This window comes from Clinocottus analis, unplaced genomic scaffold (assembly GCF_023055335.1).
Source record: "Clinocottus analis isolate CAN_PGR_092001 unplaced genomic scaffold, fCliAna1.0.p SCAF_15, whole genome shotgun sequence".
Taxonomy (NCBI): Eukaryota; Metazoa; Chordata; class Actinopteri; order Perciformes; family Cottidae; genus Clinocottus; species Clinocottus analis.
In genome coordinates, this window is record NW_027175876.1 from 2697910 (window position 1) to 2717380 (window position 19471).

Sequence of the window (19471 nt, forward strand, 5' to 3'; positions counted from 1 at the left end):
TCCAGCTGTATTTCAGACGATATTAATGAATGCATGTCCGTCTTCCTCATGGCTGACAGCAGATGTTTACCACTAGTGATGTGGAATGTGCAGAGAGTGAGACAATTATCACAGAATCTGTTTTGCAAGAGGCAATATCAATCTTCCTAAATTGTCTCTCACCCAAGGCCATGTTGGAATAAGGGGCTCACCTCGGAAGTGCAAAGTTTTCTTGTCAACTGTCAAATGCACGACATGTTTGTAAAGTCGACAGAGAAGCTGCGATGCTCTTTTTTCTGTGGAGCTCTTTGTTGACAACCAAAAGGGATTCCACTCTACACCCGGCCAAACGTCTCTAAGCTGCTGTATTCTACTGAAACAGATTAGGCTGTAGAGGCTGTAGGTATATTGGTGTTTTCTCTGTGTTTTTTCATTGTGTGCGCGCGCGTGTCTGCAGTTGTGCATGCAGAGCAGCAGATTAGGAGCGTCCCAGTATTCTCCTGGGTCCATCTGTTGAGAGAGGGAGAGGTACATGTAAAGACAGGCAGACTGATGGAGGAAGGGAACCCCATCTGCCCTTGATATGACAGGATTCTCTCAGACAGCCCCCGCCCCCCTCTCATCCTATCCAATATCTGCAACAAAAAAGAAGAAAGAAAAACAACGTGTTTACGTGGAGGTTGGAGGATACTCCACCTACCATAAACACCCATACACGCATATGCTCGTACCATAACGCAACAGAAAACTGTCGCGTAGGAGTAGTAAGAGCAGCTAATATTAGGTAATGTGTGAGTTACTACCACGGGAAACACTGTTGCGGCATAATTTTCAGGCCGGACAGTTGCTCGAGTCCACTGTCTTTCTGAAACAATGGGGCCACCTTGTCATCTGTCCAAAGGATGTGGCTGGTAAATCATGTGCAGTCAGTAAGGACTTGATCATAATCTTGCCCGCTCTGAAAGATGAATTACACCCACCAGCTGCTTGCAGTAAATACGTCTGGCTCTCTCGACCCAGTCATGTTCAGCCGTGCATTTTTGCTTGATTTATTTAAACTCTCTTTTTTTTGGTATTTTGTATCAATACAAAGACCTCTTTGTGATTGAAACCTGGGTGGCTCTGTGGGGTGGGCTTTAATGAAGAGCTGACATGAGAAGGATTCAAATGAGCGACGTGATTCATATGCAGAGACGTGTTTATGTGCACGTCATGTGTCCTTTTTTTCCTATCATTATGCTTGGATTTGTAATGAACAAGAGCGCTCAGGTGGAAGGTGGGTTGGCTCTGTTTGCATAGGGATTGGAAAAAAAAGACGTGGGCTGAGATTTAGGGAAATGTAAACGAGATGAGCTGGGGGGAGGGTGTGTGTGTGTGTGAGGGGGCGAGGGGGGCGTGTGTGGAGTTGTGTTTTTATTATGTGTGTGTTTTTTTTTGCATGCGTGGGCGGTTGTGTAGCTGGCCACCCCTCCCCCAATTTGCGTGAGAGGGAGCATGAGTGAGTGATGGAGGTTTTCTTTTTTTTTTTGGAGGGGGGTTTGGTTTGTCTGTCTGCTGCATTTACTGCATACATTCATACTACACCCTCAGCACAGGGGTGAACTCTGGCCTTTGTCTGCCGGGGAATGGGAATGTCCGGGAATGGTTTCCAGGCAGGGGGAATTAAATGTCCAGGACCATGTTATACAGAAAGCTCCATGCGGGGGGATCAATCCTGATTTTCTTCCCTTTTCTGCACATGGGAACTGGCACACGGTCCTCTCGTCATGTCATTTTTTTGTATGCACGTGTGAGATTTTCCACGAGGATGGTGCAGAGATGACACACGCAAGTATGTCTTCCTTGCTGCATCTGAATAAACCTGAATCAGGGTTTCCCCCTTTTTGCACCACCCTCCACTGCACTCTGCACCTTTCCCTTTCATCCCCTTTTGTGTGTCTGTTTACACACGGACAAACGTGTGTGTTGGTTTGTGTGTGTGTAAGTGCGCCCGTGCGTACGCACATCCGAGCATTTGAGAGAAAATGAGTGTGACAGGGTTTGAAAGGGAACACGTGTGCCCCGGGACATATCGGGGGCCCCGCCTCTTCCCTCCCAGTCTCCCTCCTTGGCTCCTCCCCCTCCTCCTCGTCTCCCTCCTCCCCGCCTTCGTCCCGCCGCTCGGCCTACAAAGTGCCATATCGACGCATATCAATGCCCACATGCTGTTGCCCTGCCCTGCATTTCCTTTGGGGCCTCCCACAAGTGGACTTCCTCTACCCTGCACTATCTTTTGCCTAATTTTGTGGTGACCCCCCCGTCCTGATCCCGTCCTCATCGTTCCTTGACACCACGAGCTGTGTGTAAGATGTTCCCGCGAGACACTGTATGCAAAGTCTGAGCAGATCTGCACGCTTTATTAGAAAGATGTGTCTGGTTTGTTGGAGGGGCTTTTATTGGGAAAGAGTGAGGCGCTCATGATCCAGTTCCCCTGTTACTGTACCTCTGACGCATTGTGCAGAATGAGGTCATGCAAACAACATTTAAACAGATCATGCTGAGAAATGTTGTGCCTGGAAGGTCACACAGACTATTATCAGCTCATCAGTTGGCTTTTCAGCTTTTGTATATTTCAAAAATGACTGTACGTCGAAAGACACAGTATATATTTGTGCAACTTGAGTGATGGTGTAGTTACTCAAGCAAGGGGAGTTTATTTAAACCACTAAATAATTCTCGCTTACGTAGCATCTGAAAAAAAACATAGTTTGTGAAGTATTTAATGGAGACATTAATAACTGAATCATAGAAGATTCAGGCGATCGGTTTTAACCCAGGATGTCTGAACATATTGACTGACGCACACAGAAAAACTACTGTTATCTATGTCCATGTACCATGAACAACATACATAACATGTCATTTACGTCTGAAACGCAGGTATAACTCATTGTACCTCTTGCAAATGTCAGATTTAATGCTAACAATTACAGAGATAGAGCAATGTTTCATCACTACCTCTGCTCTACTGCACACACACCTACAAGAATGCCAGACTGCACACACACACGTACACACACACACACACACACAGACACACAGCTGGCTGGTGGTTGTCGCGGTGAAATCTAACGTTAAACTGTTTTGCAGATCACCAGAAGCTCTGTGAAGCATTTCACTTTTACGTTCCTCTTGATTTTTTTGCATTATGAACACTTAAAAGTCTCCCATATTTAGCTCTCGTTCTCTTTATGAAAACAAAACACGGACAGAATATGTATTATTATTTTTTACAGCCATCAGTTTAGATGCTACTTCAAAGCCGAGAGCTTAAATGAAACGACTGGGGAGATGTGATTATACACCTCCTGCCTCCAGGCAAAATGTGTTTGTGTTTAGATTTTGTAATCATTTTTTAAAACCTAAAGAAATAGTGAAAATGTGATCAATGTGACATATTAAAATAGCTTTTCTCAAGTGACATCATAAATGAAAACCCTCACAGTTGAGAAGAATTGGCACAGTTTAAATCCTGAATCGACAAAATCGGTGAATAGATGCGTCGCGTTTTCCGAACTTGCCGAAACAGGAAGGAAACGACGCGGATGAGAAGGAAATGAGTGTGAACGTGGATGACAAGTATGACAGCGGTGTAATAAGCCACCGATGAGTTTCATTTTTTAAATTCTTGTCTCTACGAAGCGAGGAGGGAGAGAGACGGTGCTGTGAGCGATAAATAACTGACAGGTATATGCGTCGGCAGATCAAAGTAAGATAAAAGGAGAGGAATGACAGCAGCGATCCCAACAGGAAGTCTGATCAATAGAGCGAAGGATTACGTGTACGTTTGAACATCTATATAGTCGCTGAGCCTTACCCCTATGAGCTTTTACCTATAGACATGTTGGAGAAAAAAAAAAAAACAAAGACTGACGGTCGCACACAAAGCTCCTCTGTGATGGTATGGGAGCAATTGAGACAATCACAGTGAACACACACACACACACATGCACACACGCAGAGCAACTGCAGATTCCATCAGTATCCAGGAAGTTGTTGACCAAGAGGAATGTGTTCCCCGACATGCACAACTCCACTTACATAAGCTCCATCACCGGGATCAGCCATACAGCGGACTAATGGGTACAAACAGGAGCGCGGTGGAGTCTCTGGTGATTGAATCTGGTCCAAAGGGTTGGGGGGGAGGATGTACACAACCAGTAGACAGATGGTTTTGGAGGCATAGAAACACACACACATGTGTTGTTGTTTTTTTTTTTAACTCTCACTTTAACTAAACACATAAACACAGCTCTCAGACAGAAAAAAAGCACAGCAGTGAAACATGTAGGCACGAACGCTGGCTTATGTAAGAGTTTATGAAGCCGCCCGGGGACGTTACACAGACGCTCTGGAGCTGGAAATGTACAGGCGATATGGGATGACACCGGGAGGAAGAGAGGGAAGAACAGTGGGGGAGACAGACGCCTGTAGGTACACACTCTCTCACACACACACACACAGAGAGACGCAGTTCAGGCAACAAATATGAAAGCAGAGATAACGCTCCACCTCTGGGAATGTGAGTTATGTGACAGGAAGTCTCTTCTGCAGATTTGGGGGGATTTGACTGGAGCGCTGCAACGGCTGGTCCGTCACATTGTAAAAACAGGCATCTGTAAAAAAAAAAAAAAAAAAAAAAAAAACAGCCGTCTTTCTCGTTTCTGTCGATCACCTGACAACATGTGTGTGTGTGTGTGTGTGTGTGTGTGTGTGTGTGTGTGTATGTGTGTGTGTGTGGAAGACCAGAGTTTATATGTACAGCGTGGCAGAGTTGTAGTTCTACTTTTTACATGCTGGACTATTTGTTAGCCAGTAGCAGTGACTTTACTGGGATCTCCTCTGGTTGTAGATAATACACCATGACCAAGGTCACCGTACACTTTTATTGTAAGGTCAGATTCTTGCACACCAGTATATGTCAGAGTTATGATTGTTGCTTCAACACAATGATTCAGACTAGATGATTTCACTTCTGGTGTGTTAAAAAAAACATCCGCCCTCCGGATATCATTATTTTGTTGCTTTCTTCGTATCTTACTTTTCTTCTTTTCCACCACAAATCAAGCAGCTTCTCCATCCCCGTCTCCTCTGAACTCTCTCCCCCCTATTTTCTCCTTCATCAGTACATGCAATACCTCACTCCCTCTCCGCTGCTACTCACTCCAACCTCTCACCCATCTCCTCCCCCCTCTTCCTCCTCCAGCCACCCTCCGCTCGCTCCCTCCACCTCCAAACACTGCGCATCTTTGTGAGATCCAGTGCGACCAGAGTGCTGCTCTTTGTCCAGCTTGAAATTCTTAACATATCTGTGCTCGGCCAGTCAGGGAGACAGACAGACAGACAGACAGACAGACAGACATGTATGCAAACAGAGAGACAAGAGACACAATCCTGCTGTCTCCCCAGCAGCAATAGATACTGGTGGTCTTTTTTTAATTTCACCTTTTGTTGCTCAGATATTAGCTTTATAGATGTCTGGTAATAACACATCCTGAGGGCAAATCATCCTCTGGAGGTTAGCCATGTGTGCTTCTGCTGGCTACAGGTCAGACCCCATTAGAAGTATCTGTCCTTTATCTTCCTCTCCGGACTCCAGCTCTGTAATTAAATATAGAATAACCCACTTAAGGTATATTTAGTTTTTTAGTAAAAGTAACTCAATCTTGTTTTTTCGGTCTGTCCTTAATGACGCTGCACATATCTTCCCTCTAGCGTGGGGGAGACGGTGAAGGTTATTAATGTCTCACATCCTGATTTATACCCTCTCTTTTGTGTCAGTGTGTGTGTGTGTGCAGCCCATCTGTTGTGTGGATTTCGATCCGACGCTCGCACTTATCGATTAATTTGACGGGATGAAACATTTCTTCCTCTTCTCACGGTTCACCGACCTACTCCTGCATGTGTTTGCCCTCACGGCCCTCATCGTGTGAGAAGATGTTCCTTTCCACCTTCCCCCCACCCCGCTTTATCTGATCTCTGCATCAAATCACGAATTTACACAACAATCGGAACCAAAATGCAGACAGAGACACGCACGGCTAAAGTCAACCAGGACCCAACAGGCCCGATTACATTTAGTCTGCGGCCTGTACCAAAACATCAGCCGCCCAGCACATGTTATTGCCATTAACCACCCCAAAAAAAAAAAAAGTTAGCGTTTAGCTTAAAGGACTTCAAGTGCGAGGATGACTCAGCGCGCAGAAAGCATAAAAATCAAAGCAGCATGCTGCGAATAGCTCAGATCAATGGGCAGAAATGGGACTATTATGTTTCTGTGGGTAACTTGAGTCAGATGTTAAATGAACATGTCCGCTGAGGCCGAAGTACATGATGATGAGCCGGATTCTTCGTGTCTGTCTGTCTGACTGTTTACCTGCCACGTTCTCTGTCCGTCTGTCTGTCTCTCTCCTGGGCTCAGGCTTGGCGACCAGTTCTACAAGGAGGCTATCGAACACTGCCGCAGCTACAATGCCCGCCTCTGCGCCGAGCGCAGCGTGCGCATGCCCTTCCTGGACTCGCAGACGGGCGTGGCGCAGAACAACTGCTACATCTGGATGGAGAAGTGCCACCGCCAGCCAGGTGGGTATACAGTTCGGACACGTTGGGGAAACGCGCTCGTCACTTTCTCGACCCGAAGAGGTGGACGAAAAGACGGAGGCGCCGCTATCGCCTGCGCGCTAAATGCGAAGCTACGGCCGTTAGCTGGTTAGCTTAGCGTAAAGACTGGAAACAGAGGGGAAGATCTCGGGATTTCTTGGAGTTTCTGACTGACAGGGCCGGACCAGATGTTTCTCCCTGTTTCCGGTCCTTATGCTAAGCTAGGCTAAGTAGCTACTCGCTGTATATTAAACCCCACAAAGAGTGGTATCAATCTTCCCATCTAACGGTGAGCAAACAGAAGAAATGCGTAAATATGTACGCTTAGAAAGGATTTAATGTCAAGATCTCCTCCCTCAGTAATAAAAAAAAGTCCAGCCATCTTTTGTTTATTACATGAGTTACCGCTCGCTGATGTATCACGAGGCACGCCGTCAGAATGCACATCTGGGTCGCCTGTCCAGCCAAAGGGAACAATCTGCTCTTTACCGAGAGGTGGACACAAATAGCCTGTTCTCCATCTTGTATGCAAAGCCCTTGAGGCCACACCCTATACTTTGTGGCAGACCTAACTCACATTATATGAATTTATTCTGAGTTCATCCCAACCCCCCCTCCTTCTCTATTTCTTCTCCTCTGCTCATGCTGCGAGAGGAAATAGCTTATTCCTCCTCCATATCTGTCTTCATCTCCATATGATTAGACACAACGTTCCCAAGTCCTTTCGATTCAAGCGCGAGAAGTCTGCTTTTCTGAAAGGGTGACAAAGCAAATGTTGAAATTGTTCATTGGAGTCCATGTTATCATTCTCCACATTGAGTAATGGTTCGGCACCGATGTGATAAAAAAAAGCCCAAATTCCGGGTTTTTTACGCGAGTTTCTGGAATCTGAGCAGCAGATTTTTCTGAATATGTGGACCATTAGTCTGAGCACTGAAAGCGAGACATATTAAGTGTCAGGGAAAAAAAGACCCGTTCACTGTGTGTGTGTGTGTGTGTGTGTGTGTGCGCGAGTGTGAGTCTGAGTGTGTTTGTGTGTCGTGGTCTCAATGAAAGTTTTGTTAAAATTGTAAACCTGCCAATGGTTGTTAACATTCTTCCTGTGTGCTTGTGCATGTGTGTGCCCCTATACTTATGAATGTGTGTGTGTGTGTGTGTGTCCAGGCCAAGCAGCAGGACAGATGTACACCTATCCTGCTCGTTGCTGGAGAAAGAAACGGCGACTCCACCCTCCCCTGGATCCCCAGCTCCGCCTGTGTGAGCTTCGACTGGGTAAGACAAACAAAGCATACACACACACACACACACACACACACACACACACACACACACACCGCACATTGACATGCATGCACGGTGAACGCCAAAGCCGCAGCGGTATCGACCCGCACAATGAAAGCCACTTTAAACCGGTGCGCCAGCTCCTTTTTTTTGTGTGTGTGTGTGTGTGTGTGTGTGTTCATCTCACCTAAATGCACACATGCTCGCTGTGTTTGCGCCCTGTGTGTGTGTTGTTACGGCCGCACAGCGCTCCAGGCGTGCGCGGTGGCCTTAGTGCTCCCTATCTGACCATCTGGCTCTGGTTAGCCCTTCTCTCTCGCCAGGTCTCCAGGTTCATTCTCTCTCCTGAATCAATACCTCCTCTCACTGTTCTCTGGCAGTAGACACACACACACACACACAGATAGGCGCACAAACACACCCCCACACATGACTCTCGCTCTCTGTTGCGGCACAGAAGCACCCTAACTGGGCCTCTATAATCATTTGTCCATGAGGCATTAGAATGTAAGTGAGTCTTATGAGGTGGAAGTGTGTCCTGTTTTTATCTGTGTGTGTGTGTGTGTGGGTGTGTCTGTGGGTGGGTGTGTGTATCCATGCATGCACATGTGTGTGTTATAGGGGATTTTAGCAGAGGAATGCCTCAGGAACCCGATAAGTGGGAGACATAAAGGCCAGTCTTTGTATCCGCTTTGCCACACTATTGTTTCCACCTTGCTGTCTTTCAGACGCAATATAATCCTCCAGAGTGTTCCACCAGAGAACGGTTCAGCTTCACGCAGAAGAGGCATTTTCAGGAAAGAAATAAAAACTAGAGAGAAGAAAGCCCCCAGAAGCAACCCCACCAAGTGAAGCATGAAAGAGGGGGGAAAGAAAGCTATCAATACTCTGCAGTTAACCAGAGCAGGAGAGCCATCTCAGGGGGGAAAGAGTAGACGTCTCCAGTTTTGTTTTTCAGAGATCCATTTCTGCAGTTTGGCCCACATATCTATCATAACACGGCAGAGGAATGCGAGTGCTCCCCTTTCAGACTTTTGGAAACGCTTTATGTTTATTTAATGCTTCCTGAGCAAAGAGGTTTGGCTTTTGTGTGTGTGTGTGTGTGTGTGTGTGTGTGTGTGTGAAGATACACAGAGGCTCTGTCACAACTTTGAAAGGGTTAGAAACCGGAATCTAACTCCTCGCTCGTGAAGAGTCGATCCTCTGCTTTTTGTTCAGCTCGTCGATAAGTGGACGTGCCTCAGCGGCCATTTTGCTCCTTTTAATCCTAATGAGGGTTACAAAAAAGCAAGCAAAAGCACGGGAATAAGATATTTAATATCAATAAAGTAGTGCACAAATGTACAAAAAGCAATGAGCATGCAATTTAAGTTCATTTCTTTCTCGTGTTTTTCTCAGTTAGTTCTTGTCTCTAAACCTATGGACTCAACTCAACCTCAACTTGGACTTGACTGGACCCGGTCTTGTACTTGTACTTGACTACATGCCTGCCTCTATGGCCCCTAAATGTCCTCTTCCTTCTTTTCACCTCAAGTGTGACTCGCCAGCTTTCTGTTGCGGGATTTAAGTCTTAAGCCCAAACCCAGATAATGACATCATCAGGCTTCATTTTCTCAGACGTTGGAAAGCTTCTCCAGAAGAGGTATCATTTTTTTTCTCCCCCTTCCCCCCGCGAAAGAGACTCTGCAGCCGCTTTCAGAGGCCGAGGAGTTCAGAGTAAACTGACCTCCGCGGGTAAAAATCGGTGACGTGCCTCTTTGGGGGTCAGCGGTGGATCCAGATCAATATGATATGTGAGCGTGCGTGGAGGTTTGTTGGCATGGGGTCGGGGTGGAGGGGGGGGTGTCTGGCTTTTCTTTTCTTTTTGCTGGCAGAGCAGAACATTCTGCTCCACATTCTCCCCAGCATGTCTCGTCCCATGAGTCAGGGGAGGGGTGAGGAGGTTACAAAGGGGGGAGGAGGGCAGAAGAGGAGGGGAGGGTGTCAGCAGAGAGCGGAGGTGAAGGAGGGGGCATGTGGGGTGGGTTCGGGGTGGGATACAGAGCGGGAGAATGTCCTGTCTGTGCCAGCAAGTCAACGTACACAAATGGACACAAAGAAATGAGAGGAGGGTGGGGAGGGAAAGAGGAGGAGGAGGAGGAGGAGGGAAAGAAGAGACCCGGAGATTCAGCAGCTTTGTATTCAATAAGAACATCTCGCTCACTCCCCGCCGGTCCCATCACATCCCTGCTTTTCATTCTGCTCTGATCCCGGTGTTAGAGTTCAAAGAAGAGGGCGGCGAGTGAATCCTGCAGCAAGTTCACCTCCGTGAAAACGAATAAAGGGAGAGGAAGAAAGACTAAGAGCAGATGCAAGAGAGAGAAAGAGAGAGAGAGAGAGAGGGAGGGGCCGGAGACGTAATTCAGTAGTTAGGTTCAGTATTTCCTCGTCTCTTCCTGTGCAACTGGTGCCGCTGTTAGTAAAACTGCCTGACACAATGTCCACGTTGATGCTGATACACTTTGGCCCGGCAGACAGCCGGTAGAGAACGTTGTTCAAGTATGAATTTTTCAGTGAGGATGACAAACTGAATTGTGCTGGTAAAGACATTGACACTTACACACACACGCACACACCTGCCATCTAAAAGGGCTTTCTCTCTCTCTCTCTCTCTCTCTCTCTCTCTCTCCCTCTCCCCAGAGGCCGAGCTGGCCCCAAAGCGCGAGGTGCCCCCTGGGGAGGCCACAGCTTTGGAGGCCCTCCTGAGGGGGGACAGCCTGCTGGAGAAAAAAAACAACATCTGTAAGGAAGAGGAAACGTTGCTGGAAATACAGGTATTGCACCGTGTGTGCAGAATGTACAGTAACACACATCTCTACTGTGTATCCACTGTCAAAATGTGAACCCAAATCTCCCCCCATTACTTCTTTCTAACTTTTTTACTTTTACTTAACCACCCTATTGTGTGTGTGTGTGTGTGTGTGTGTGTGTGTGTGTGTGTGTGTGTGTGTGTGTGTGTGTTCTGTAGAGAGTTCTGGAGGCAGAGGAAAACGGGGACGGTCTCCATGATGACGAAGACTTTGACCAGGATACTCCAAAGAGAAAGAACAGAAACAGAGGAAAAGTGAGTGTCACAGACAAGCGTGTGTGTGTGTGTGTCTGTGTGTGTGTGCGTGGGCGCGTGTGTGTGTGTGGTGTAAAAGAAAATAGTGACGCTCTCAATCAATACAAAACCTATTAAATTAAAAAGTGATTATTACAGCATCTTGCTAACAAAAAACATTGTGACAATAAACCTTGTTTCTGATATATATGTATAAAGTAATAGAAAAATACATAATGTATGGAAAGTATTCTGCCATTAAATATAAAATATCCAGTATTTCAACATTCACACATTGGAGGTTCATTATCGGACGTTTCCTTTTCAGAACAGAGGATCCAGTCGCAGGAGGACAGAAGCCGTTAACGCCGACGACCAGGACAAACCTTACGTCTGTGACAGTAAGACAAAAGGAAACTTCCTTCTTTGTCGTGTGATCGCTGTCGCTGTTAGCCTCTGAATTCAGAGCGTTTCCTGAAAAGTGGAGGGAAACATCTCCCCTCCTTCGATCTGGCGTTACCGAAGTTAGTTCCTTCGTGACCTTTATTTTATAAAACCTCTCTCGACATGCTTGTTCTAAAACCGTAGCTTATAGAAACGGGGACAAATCCAGCAGTCTCTCTCTCTCTCTCTCTCTCTCTCTCTCTCTCTCTCTCTCTCTCTCTCTCTCTCTCTCTCCCTCTCTCTCTCTCTCTCTCTCCCCTCTTCTTCTGTCCTAAGAAAGGCTTCCCTGTTGATCCAGACCTGACTGGCATGCCACTCGCGTACTTGGACAGAATCCCCGAGCGATAGCCTTCGCTGACTTGACTGAGCCCCCAAACAAATGAATCTCATCCTCATTTTGTGTCTTGTGCTGTCTTTCCTTTATTGTTTGCTTTTGTGTCTTCTCTGTTCCAGATAAATACAAACAAAAGCATAACTCAAAAAAGGCTGAAGAAGGTATCTGAACCTGTCGCCATCTTGTCCTTCTAGGCGCTCCGTGAACTGTCTTTTTTTATTTTATTTTAATATGATTGGCTTTTTTTTATTTATTTTTTGTTGCTCCTGGGCATCTAGTTCAGGAATGGCTGACTGAATGCTAATCCCTTCAGAGATATCTAACGCTTTAAATGCTTTACGATCGTCAATTTCCCTGATTTCAGTGCCAGCATTGCATGACACTAACACCGCGGGCCTTAACGCTTGCAATTTCTGCAAGGAATGCACCAAATGATGCTTTAGCAGCAGCTCCACTAATGTCGCACTGAGGGGGATGCATGCTTTTTATTTTTTTAAGGCCGCACTAGCTGTGTTGCGATCCACAGATGTAGCCATTGTAGAAGTGTTCACACTGGGTGGACTTTCTTAATATGTTTCATACGGATCCATTTTTTTAAACTGTGGGTTTTGAAGCTTTCCGGGGATAATAAAAAAAAAAAAGGATTGCAGAATTGGGTCTTGCAAGAAAAGCAGTATAATAAGAAACTTCTATGATGGCTACAGCTCTAACATGTTCATTAAATTCTGCAATGACCCCCTAGAGCTACGACAATATTAAATTATAGATCGTAGTTTCCTTCATGAGCGCATCAATGCTTCCAAATCCTGTTAAAATATATTAGCTGCTATATTAGCTAGCTAGCTTCTTCTGGTTTCTCGTAATATCTGTTGTGTCCTGTCCCCATGTGTGTGGTAGTCCTTTCACTAGACGTCCATGTGACATACATCATATGAATCATTTAAAAATAAATGCCTGATTTTGGTGTTAGCTTGTACTGCCTTGATAAAGCTACGTTTCAACTTATTTAATGGATGAAACCAGTTTCTTGGCATTAAATACCTCGTACATAAATCTCCCAGCTCACTGTCTCAGCAGCAATTATATATCCTCTCAACAACTAATGGTTTAATCCCATTTTTACTGACATAAAGTTACTGTAAAATATGTGGTATTCCAATTCGGACGGGGATGACGGATGCTTTTGAGCAGACTCGACTCCCCCACAGTTTGTCGCGTGATGTGTTGGCGTGTTTCTAATGAACCTTCTGATGTTTTATCTGAAGTCTGTGGAAAGCGCTACAAGAACCGGCCGGGCCTGAGCTACCACTACACCCACACTCACCTGGCGGAGGAGGAGGGCGAGGAGGAGAAGGAAACGGAGATGGCCCCGTCTCCTCCATTTTGCCCGGACAACCACAAACGTAAGCTGCCGGATTTGCATTTGATTACACAGCGCGCGCCTCAGGCTGTCGGACAGTGCGCGGCGAGCTCACGCGTCCTTCTCTGTTTACGTGACCAACAGCTCAGAAGGCGGCGGATGGCTCCATCATCCCCAACGACTACTGTGACTTCTGCCTGGGGGACCAGGACTCCAACAGGAAGACGGGTCAGGCCGAGGAGCTGGTGTCCTGCTCCGACTGCGGACGCTCCGGTGAGTCTCCGCTCTCCATCTCCGTGCAGGATTTCCATCAACGCTTCCGGTTCTTTGTCGACGTCGGCATTACTGTGGAAGTCGGGTTACGAGCTGCAGCCCTCCTAAAAGATAATATTGCTTCCAAGGCTCCGCCGCTTGCTTCCATCCTGCATGCTTCTCCATGTCCGTACGGACGTCTGCCTTTAGACGACACGCATTCACTCATTTTGTTGCTTCGCATTCACGCATTACCTCATGGTACTTTTTGGCTGCATTTTTTTTTTTTCTTCCTCCACACGAGCCAAAGGCTGCTGGATATCTCAACAAAACATTTTTATTTTTTAAATCAGCTCGAACGTCTTCTGGATAAGAGAGCATTCATTTCAACAAGTGGGTTTTCTTGTCATGGTCAGAACAGCTGTGTGTGTCGCCTGTGTGTGTCTCGCTGACGCCGAGAGGAAGAGGAAGAAGCACGGGAGGAAGCTAGAGGGATTGTTCGTCAGCGCGTCAGACAGCGAGGCCTCCGCGTTTCATGGCTTTTAGGATACAGAGCTGGAAGACGTTATGTTTTCAGACAATGACGACGCTGTAGCTCACAAGCTGATGGACCTCCTGACCTCGTGGACCTTGTAGACCTTGTGGCGATAAAACCAATATTCTGATTTAAAAAATGGCATTGAGGGATTTCTGGAAGACCGGACAACAGAGCTGACTTGCCTTTAAGATCTCCATATGTTGCATGAACTTCTTTTTAAGGAAGTAGGAACTATATTCCTTCAAAAAACATTTCAAGCAATATTTTTGGGGAGGAATTTAGTTTTTTTAAAACCATGGTCAGATGGATTTTTCCATTTTCCATAAATCAACGATGAACCTCCTCACACTTGCTTGCGTAAGATAATCAAGATCACAAACTAATCTCCAGAGCTACATCCTAATTAAATCTGGACTGAAGAGCTTAATAGCCGACACGGTGGACCAGAGATAAAGAGGAATAAATTACATTACAGTCGCCGCTGATGTGGCACGGGGGAGGGGAGGAACGTGGACTCTGGAGTCCCACCATTGGCTAAAGAGGACAGGTAGCCGAGAGGTAAGAGCCAATCGGCTCCTCTCTCCGTCTTTACAGACAAGATCTTCGTGTAGAAATGCATTTTCCTACAGCCTCATTACGTGGCATCCATTTAAGCCGAAGGGCCATCTTTTAAACCGCCTCAGCTTATTTCGACCCGACTGTAAAATCCTCAGTTTAAATTCAGGAGGCAGGCTGCAGCCGGAAAAAAACCTTTCCCACATTTTGTCTTTATTCAACCCATCGACAGGCTTGAGGACATGCTCCCGATGTTTTCCGGCTGCTCTCCCAGTCCAGATGTAAATCCTTCATCATGGCTCATTCATGGCTCATTGATACACCATTGATAACCGCGTGCACCGGGGAGGCCGACGGCAACCCCCGACGCTGTGGGGATGCCGACAGTAGCTGCAAAATGCTCGCTATTAGATTTGAAAATGATCTACATGCAAGCAAACCTGCTTCTTTTTGAGTCGTCTCAGCTGCAGATCTTTCGGGGAGGATGGTGAAATACTGCTCGGCTGTGTTGTCCTCGCGCACACATCACGGCTCGTGTTCACTTCTCCAGACATATAATCACTTGATTGCTTTCGATGGCACATTTCATGCAGCTGTACGGACTGTCAACACCACGGGGTGCAATTACAGACGAAGTTAACACTTACTGCTGCCTCTTATGAAGACAGCAATCTTCTTTTGAAGGCAGAGATAATGTTGTCTGAATTACTTTCCAATCGTGTTTTTTTGTTACTCCAAAGGTGACCAGTTTGAATCCACAGCAGGACGAAAGCAGCAGAGCAGATTTTTTTTTGGATGCAATTGTTTGTTTTTCACAATCAGATGCGGCTCTTTGTGGATTATTTAAATGTGTCCAGATGCGTGTCCGTCTTGCTCTGCCGTCGGCTCCTATTCAAAAGCTCTTGCAATGTGTCTCTCAGCTATCACAAACAAATCGCCACTGACATTGTTTTGTAAACCCTTCTGGCAATCCACTCTGTCACTCCCCCCCCCCCTTTCCTTCTTTCCTTCCTTCCTTCCCTCCTGCCTTTTTCCCCCCTCCGCCTTGCCCTCACCGTCCCTCTGCAGGTCACCCCACATGTCTGCAGTTCACTGATAACATGATGCAGGCAGTGCGGACGTACCAGTGGCAGTGCATAGAGTGCAAGTCTTGCAGCCTCTGTGGCACCTCAGAGAACGATGTATGTATAATGTAGGAGAGGGAAGTGTGTGTGTGTGTGTGTGTGTCCTTCTCTGTGGCTGTTTCTCCCTTTTGAGCGCACAAAATCTGACTTGCTTTCCTTTTTAATGATGTGACCTTTCCCCTGTCAGCACTCAGCCTGTCAAAGGCGATACACACTCGCCGAGCAGATATTATATGCGACAAGTCACCCTTGATGGGATTTTTTTTATTTATTTTGTTTTTTTTTAATGATGTGTTGTATAAGATGTAAAAACAAAAATGCTCGTTTTACTCTTTTGGATAAAAGATGTAAATAAATGGAAGTCCTTTTCCACAACAAAAACAAAAGAAAAAAGAGATAAAAAGTCATAATTAAGAGATAATGAAGTCAACATAATGAGATAAAAGGATTTATTTATTATTTATATATAATAATAATAATAATGCATTTAATTTATATAGCACTTTCCATGGTACTCAAAGACACTTTACACAACAAATACAATTAGTTATTATTAATTTAATTTTTAATGATGTGTTGTGTAAGGTTTTACTTGTTTGAATAAAAGATGTAAATCATCATAAATTCATGGGATTTAAATGTATACGCGTAGCACCATTTAATACAAATCTACAGGGGATTCACAAGCATAAAACGAGCATAATAAAAGACAATGATTATGTGAGCACTTTAGAAAATAGGACTCCAACGTGAAGTTAATAAATTCCAGGCACAGCAGACGTTGCCACAAAGGTTGTGTTGCATAAGATTGCATGTTACCCGGCAGGTTTTTGACAGAAGCCTCCTCTTCGAGTCTGTCCCAAGATGATTTGAAAGCTCACAGTACGACTTACCAGACGTCTTTTAAAGCTGATAAAGGCTGCAGCATAATGTGGGTCACATTCACAGCAGTACTAGTAACACAACGAGTTACTCACTCCGGCATTTATATCCTTTTCCAGACAGGATTCATGTTTATTTATACACACATATACGTATGTATTTAAGCTGTTGATGGTTCGTTGCGGATGCAGGACCAGCTGCTGTTCTGCGATGATTGCGACAGAGGATACCACATGTACTGCCTGAAGCCTCCGATGACCAAGCCTCCAGAAGGTACGACGGCCACTCTCGTGGGATTTATAGTACATCGGCGGTGTTGATACTATGTGTGTCATGTGCTGTGTATTTAAGAGTCAAGCTACGGCTATATATGGAAGAAGAAGAAAAAAAAAACGGCGAGGAGGACACTGATTTCAGCCTCTGTTTCTTCCTCTCTTCGTCCGCAGGGAGCTGGAGCTGTCACGTGTGTCTGGACCTGTTGAAGGACAAAGCCTCCGCCTACGGAGAGGCTTAACTTCCTTGGACATTCTTCTCAACACACACACACACACAAAATATATGTTTGACGTACCCAACATATTAGCGAACACGTTCTCTCAGATTGAATCACACAGATACACTCTCTCTCTCACACACACACTCTCACACACACTCCAGTGCATTAGCAGGCTCAAGGCGGTTTTCCTGTTTGAGGCTCGGCGATCTTTGACCTCTCGCGTAGCCGAGCAACGCTCCGAACGGCGCCCCGACGCCGCGGCCTCGACCGTAAGTCGGCTCCCGGCAGGCCTGCCGGCGCTCCGTCATCTCTCTCTCTACCTCACCACTCGGCAGGCGGCGAGAAGCCAAAGCAAGATTGATAAAGGCCAATACTGTGTCGTACATGTGTATGTGGAAAGACATGCTCGTTATAAACCAACCGGGGATGCCCCTCCCCCTCCTCGCCCCTCGATTTAAATTAATTCGAAGCCGTTTGTCGCACACTTTCCGCTGAAGCTGTTTCACTCGTTTCCCCGTCGCGGGTTTGACTAATGTTTGTTTAAATTCTTCCTCCCAGCTCGACTCTCCTCCTCCTGTGTTTAGACTTTACGGTGACATTCCTTCTTCTTCATATCTGGACAGACTCAGTGTTAGTTATGCCATCTATTACAGTTTTTTTTTTTGTTTTTGTCGAGCTCGGGGAAATTTATAGAGGAAGCGGGGCGATAAAATCGACCTCGGCGACGTTTCTAATCCGCGTCTGTCTTTCGTATCCTCGCTGTCACTCGGATGGCACGGTGCTCAATGTGACACTTTACACACACACACACACACACACACATACAAAATAATAACATTTCTTCACATGGAATGTTATTGTTTATTTATTGGTCCAATTTTACTGTCAAGGAGATCATTGTTACTGTAAATCAGTGGTTCCCAAACATTTTGTGTCATGTCCTCTTTGTGGAAGCCCAAAAAAATGACTAAGAAATACTGGTCCCTCACCTAAACACATACATTGATTGAATTATTATGAACTGGTAACAATACCAAGGAAACTATTACCAAAAGAAGATGAAATATATTTAAATAACATATGAACACAAACTGGATTTTTTTTTTAATTTTCACTTTATGTTCTGGTGTTTAACATAAAAATGTGAATAAGACTTTAAATGTCTTTACACGCACTAGACACGAGGATCACCTGATGTTGTATAACTCTAGATTACAGCTGTGGAGGCTAGAGCAGAGTAACACACAGTGTTATGTATTCTTTATCAAATAACTTGTGTGTGTGTGTGTTTTTTTTTGTTTTTTTTAAATAAAGGTACTGACCTCAGACCTCAGTCCCACGTAGCTACGATGCTTCGGCATGTGGACAAAATCCCCTGCTGGACAATATGCCATGATACAAAAAAATATTTTTAAAAAGCGATCCACTACTAAATCTATCAATTACACCTCTGTCAGACATTTGAAAAAACAATCTGCTGGTGAAAACGGTTTATTTGTCGTTTGCGCATGTTAATTTAACCCGTGAGTAACGCGTGGGCCTTGCAATACCTCTGCGCTCCTCTAGAGGGCTCCACCACACCGTTTGGGAACCACTGCTGTTGATGAACCAGAGAAATGTGTAGAATCATCCTCGATTGAAAACTATTTGGAGAAAACAGTAATGGCGTCCTGTCTGGAAGTCACCAGGTTACATGAGACTTCATTACAGTTTTGTTTTTTTTATGCACTTACAGTGCAACCACAATACACTCTGAACATTCTTCATTTATATTGTGATATGAGAAAGGACGACATGTTCGATCGTAACGTTAAATCTTCCCCCATCTGTGTAATTTTTTACGCAGATTTTTCTACAGAACCCATTTGTTAGCACTAATCTAACGATCACGACAAGGAAGAACCGTTAAGAATAAGCTCTAAACTAAACATAAAAAGCTCTTAAAGTACACATAGTGTGCCGGCCTTCACAGGATATCACAAATCTGCATTTGTATTTTGTCTTTTTAGTGTAAGTTTGTATTTGATATTACTTTTCCACAGACAATCATGAGCTAGTGTAGATACAGTACATGATGTTAATAATATGAAGAGGGTTTTATTGTGTCGTTCCATGGCGAGTGTAATGATCCTTTGTGTCTTCCTTTTTAAAAAATGTCTTGGATGTCTTTCTTATTTGATGCCGTCACCTTCCGTGATTTAACATGCGTGTTGTATTTTGTTAAAGTAAATGTTGTGTTTTTGTGTTGAAATAAAGTTTGTTTTTTTTTCCATTAGTCTCGTTTCTCTTTGTGAAATGTATACGAACATTATTCACGGAAATATATTCCTGCGTCTGTTCCCTTTCAACAATCCATTACCGGGAAACCCTCATGCTGTGTATTCAATTTGAAAATGGATATTGAATGTTTATGTGGCTCTTGCCAAGAGGGCTGCATCTGATATAACCATTATAGAGTAATGAACGGATAAGTCATCTTTCTCCCCAAAAATGTGTCTGCCTTTC

The 19471-nt window shown here is 45.2% G+C and overlaps 1 protein-coding gene across 3 annotated transcripts in view; it reads left to right on the forward strand.

The window, feature by feature from the left end:
• dpf3 (double PHD fingers 3) overlaps positions 1–19208 on the forward strand; it is a 21170-nt gene extending 1962 nt beyond the window's left edge. Inside the window, exons 2-12 of one of the 3 annotated variants that reach the window (XM_068577443.1) lie at positions 6440–6600; positions 7783–7890; positions 10579–10712; positions 10907–11002; positions 11310–11382; positions 11879–11920; positions 13025–13162; positions 13264–13392; positions 15533–15645; positions 16662–16743; positions 16917–19208. In XM_068577443.1, the coding sequence (XP_068433544.1) occupies positions 6440–6600; positions 7783–7890; positions 10579–10712; positions 10907–11002; positions 11310–11382; positions 11879–11920; positions 13025–13162; positions 13264–13392; positions 15533–15645; positions 16662–16743; positions 16917–16984 (1144 nt within the window). In that variant the 3' untranslated portion in view covers positions 16985–19208. The remainder of the gene's footprint in view (positions 1–6439; positions 6601–7782; positions 7891–10578; positions 10713–10906; positions 11003–11309; positions 11383–11878; positions 11921–13024; positions 13163–13263; positions 13393–15532; positions 15646–16661; positions 16744–16916) is intronic. The other 2 variants (XM_068577444.1, XM_068577445.1) reach the window with 2 other exon arrangements.
• The last annotated feature ends 263 nt before the right edge of the window (positions 19209–19471 follow it).